This window comes from Scylla paramamosain, chromosome 14, assembly GCF_035594125.1.
Source record: "Scylla paramamosain isolate STU-SP2022 chromosome 14, ASM3559412v1, whole genome shotgun sequence".
Classification (NCBI taxonomy): domain Eukaryota; kingdom Metazoa; phylum Arthropoda; class Malacostraca; order Decapoda; family Portunidae; genus Scylla; species Scylla paramamosain.
In genome coordinates, this window is record NC_087164.1 from 4,314,923 (window position 1) to 4,316,756 (window position 1,834).

Genomic DNA, 1,834 nt, shown 5'->3' on the forward strand with positions numbered 1-1,834 from the left:
AATGTGTCCTGTAAACACGGGTAACGTCCTGTAGTAGTCATTAGTTTTGTACATGTAATTTATGTATATGTAAATGAAGGATCCTATGAATACATTCACGAATTTTTCCATAATCAGCCCCTTCACTCAACAAGTTTTCTAGAGTACATCATCACCTCCGCCAGCACTCGTCACAACACTTCTTCACCATTACCACCACTGCTGCCATCACTACTGTAGCCATTACCATCATTGCTACCACTGCCACCATTGTAACTGCTACTGTTACCGCAGCCATTATTAACACCACTGTCACTATCATCTTCATCATCAGTCACTATTATCACATTTATCATCACTACCATCATCACTACCATTACTACTGTCATCATCATTACCACTGTCACCAGCACTACTACCAATACTATTATCATCACCGTCAGTAGTAGTAGTAGTAGTAGTAGTAGTAGTAGTAGAAGAAGAAGCAGCAGCAATAATAGTGGTTAATAGGAGTCGCAGTATTCAGAACAAGTGTTATTGGTGCAGCCTAACACCATGAATCAGAGCACGAGGTCTCACCCACGTAGTTCTTGCCTCCTCATTATGACCCTTTCACCATCCCTGACTGCCATACATGCATGGCTCGTATTCTGAAACGCTTTGCTCTCTCCATGACTATTTTCAAAGGCCGAAGGGATAATTAGCCAGGTTCTTAAGACTGTTTCTCCTGTTAATAATGTAGAAATCTTGTTAATCTGTCACTACAAGCATAATAACACCCTTCAAAAGCCATCGTTTCAGCTAAAGCCTTTTGAATGTGGAGGTGCGGCGCAGGGGTGTTTCAGAATACGGATTGTACAGTCCTGAACACCGCCTTCCACAGGTGCCCCAGTTCGTCACCAAGAAGGCCACGCTGCCCCAGTACATCACCCACACCGTCATCAACACCCTTCCCAAGTACATCACCGTCACCGAGAAGTCCTACGTCACTGTGTACGCAACTCGAACACGGAAGAGTTACGAAACCATCTGCCCTAAAGGATACGGCCACGGTGGACATGGCGGCCACGGCGGCCACGGCGGATACGGAGGGGGACACCACCACTGAGGTGATGAAGGAGTAAAAGGCTTCTACTGCCGCGGCAGGACCGTGGGAAGAGTGTATTATGAAGGAGTGAGGGAGTAATGTGCATGGTGATAGTTTTCGTGATGAACGCTTCCTCCTTCTGTCTGTCATTATTATTGTCACTGTTATTGTTGTTGTTACTCTTGTAGTATAGTCCTGAAGTGTATTTTCTGTGTTACGAATTCCAACGCATGTACTCGTGCGTGCTAATATATGTTTTCTAGTCCTTGGCAAACTGATGTATTTTTCCTTGAAACGCATATTATTGATTTTTTTTTTTTTCAAAAATGCCATAAAAGTCTTGACTACAAGCCTTGATAAAAACATTCTTCGTTACCAATAGTATGTATCCTGAAAGTTGTTGCTGGACAGATATAATGATGAGAGAGGAATAATCTCTAAATTGGGTATCCATGCAATTGCCAAACCATCCAACGGACTTAACGTGTTACATACCTGTCCCTGTGTACGTATGGGTTGTTGGTCATGGTACGTAGGTACAAGCGGTGTGATAGAAGGGCTGGCTGGAAAACAGGAGGGCTCATACTCAGGTCATGGTGGCGGTCACCTCCTCATACGGCTAAGGTGAAAAGAAGTCGGTAAACAGGTAGGCATATTTCATGTAGGGACTGCCCGGGTATGCAGGACGGCTTCTTGCATCGCCCCTTATTATATTATCTTTTATTTATTTATTTATTTTTTTTTTTTTTTTGTTCTTATGTTCTCATG

The 1,834-nt window shown here is 43.4% G+C and overlaps 1 protein-coding gene across 1 annotated transcript in view; it reads left to right on the forward strand.

Moving 5' to 3' along the window:
* LOC135106770 (uncharacterized) overlaps positions 1-1,340 on the forward strand; it is a 6,209-nt gene extending 4,869 nt beyond the window's left edge. The window contains exon 4 of the mRNA XM_064016061.1: positions 863-1,340. Within this exon, the coding sequence (XP_063872131.1) occupies positions 863-1,087 (225 nt within the window). The 3' untranslated portion in view covers positions 1,088-1,340. The remainder of the gene's footprint in view (positions 1-862) is intronic.
* Positions 1,341-1,834: the final 494 nt, after the last annotated feature.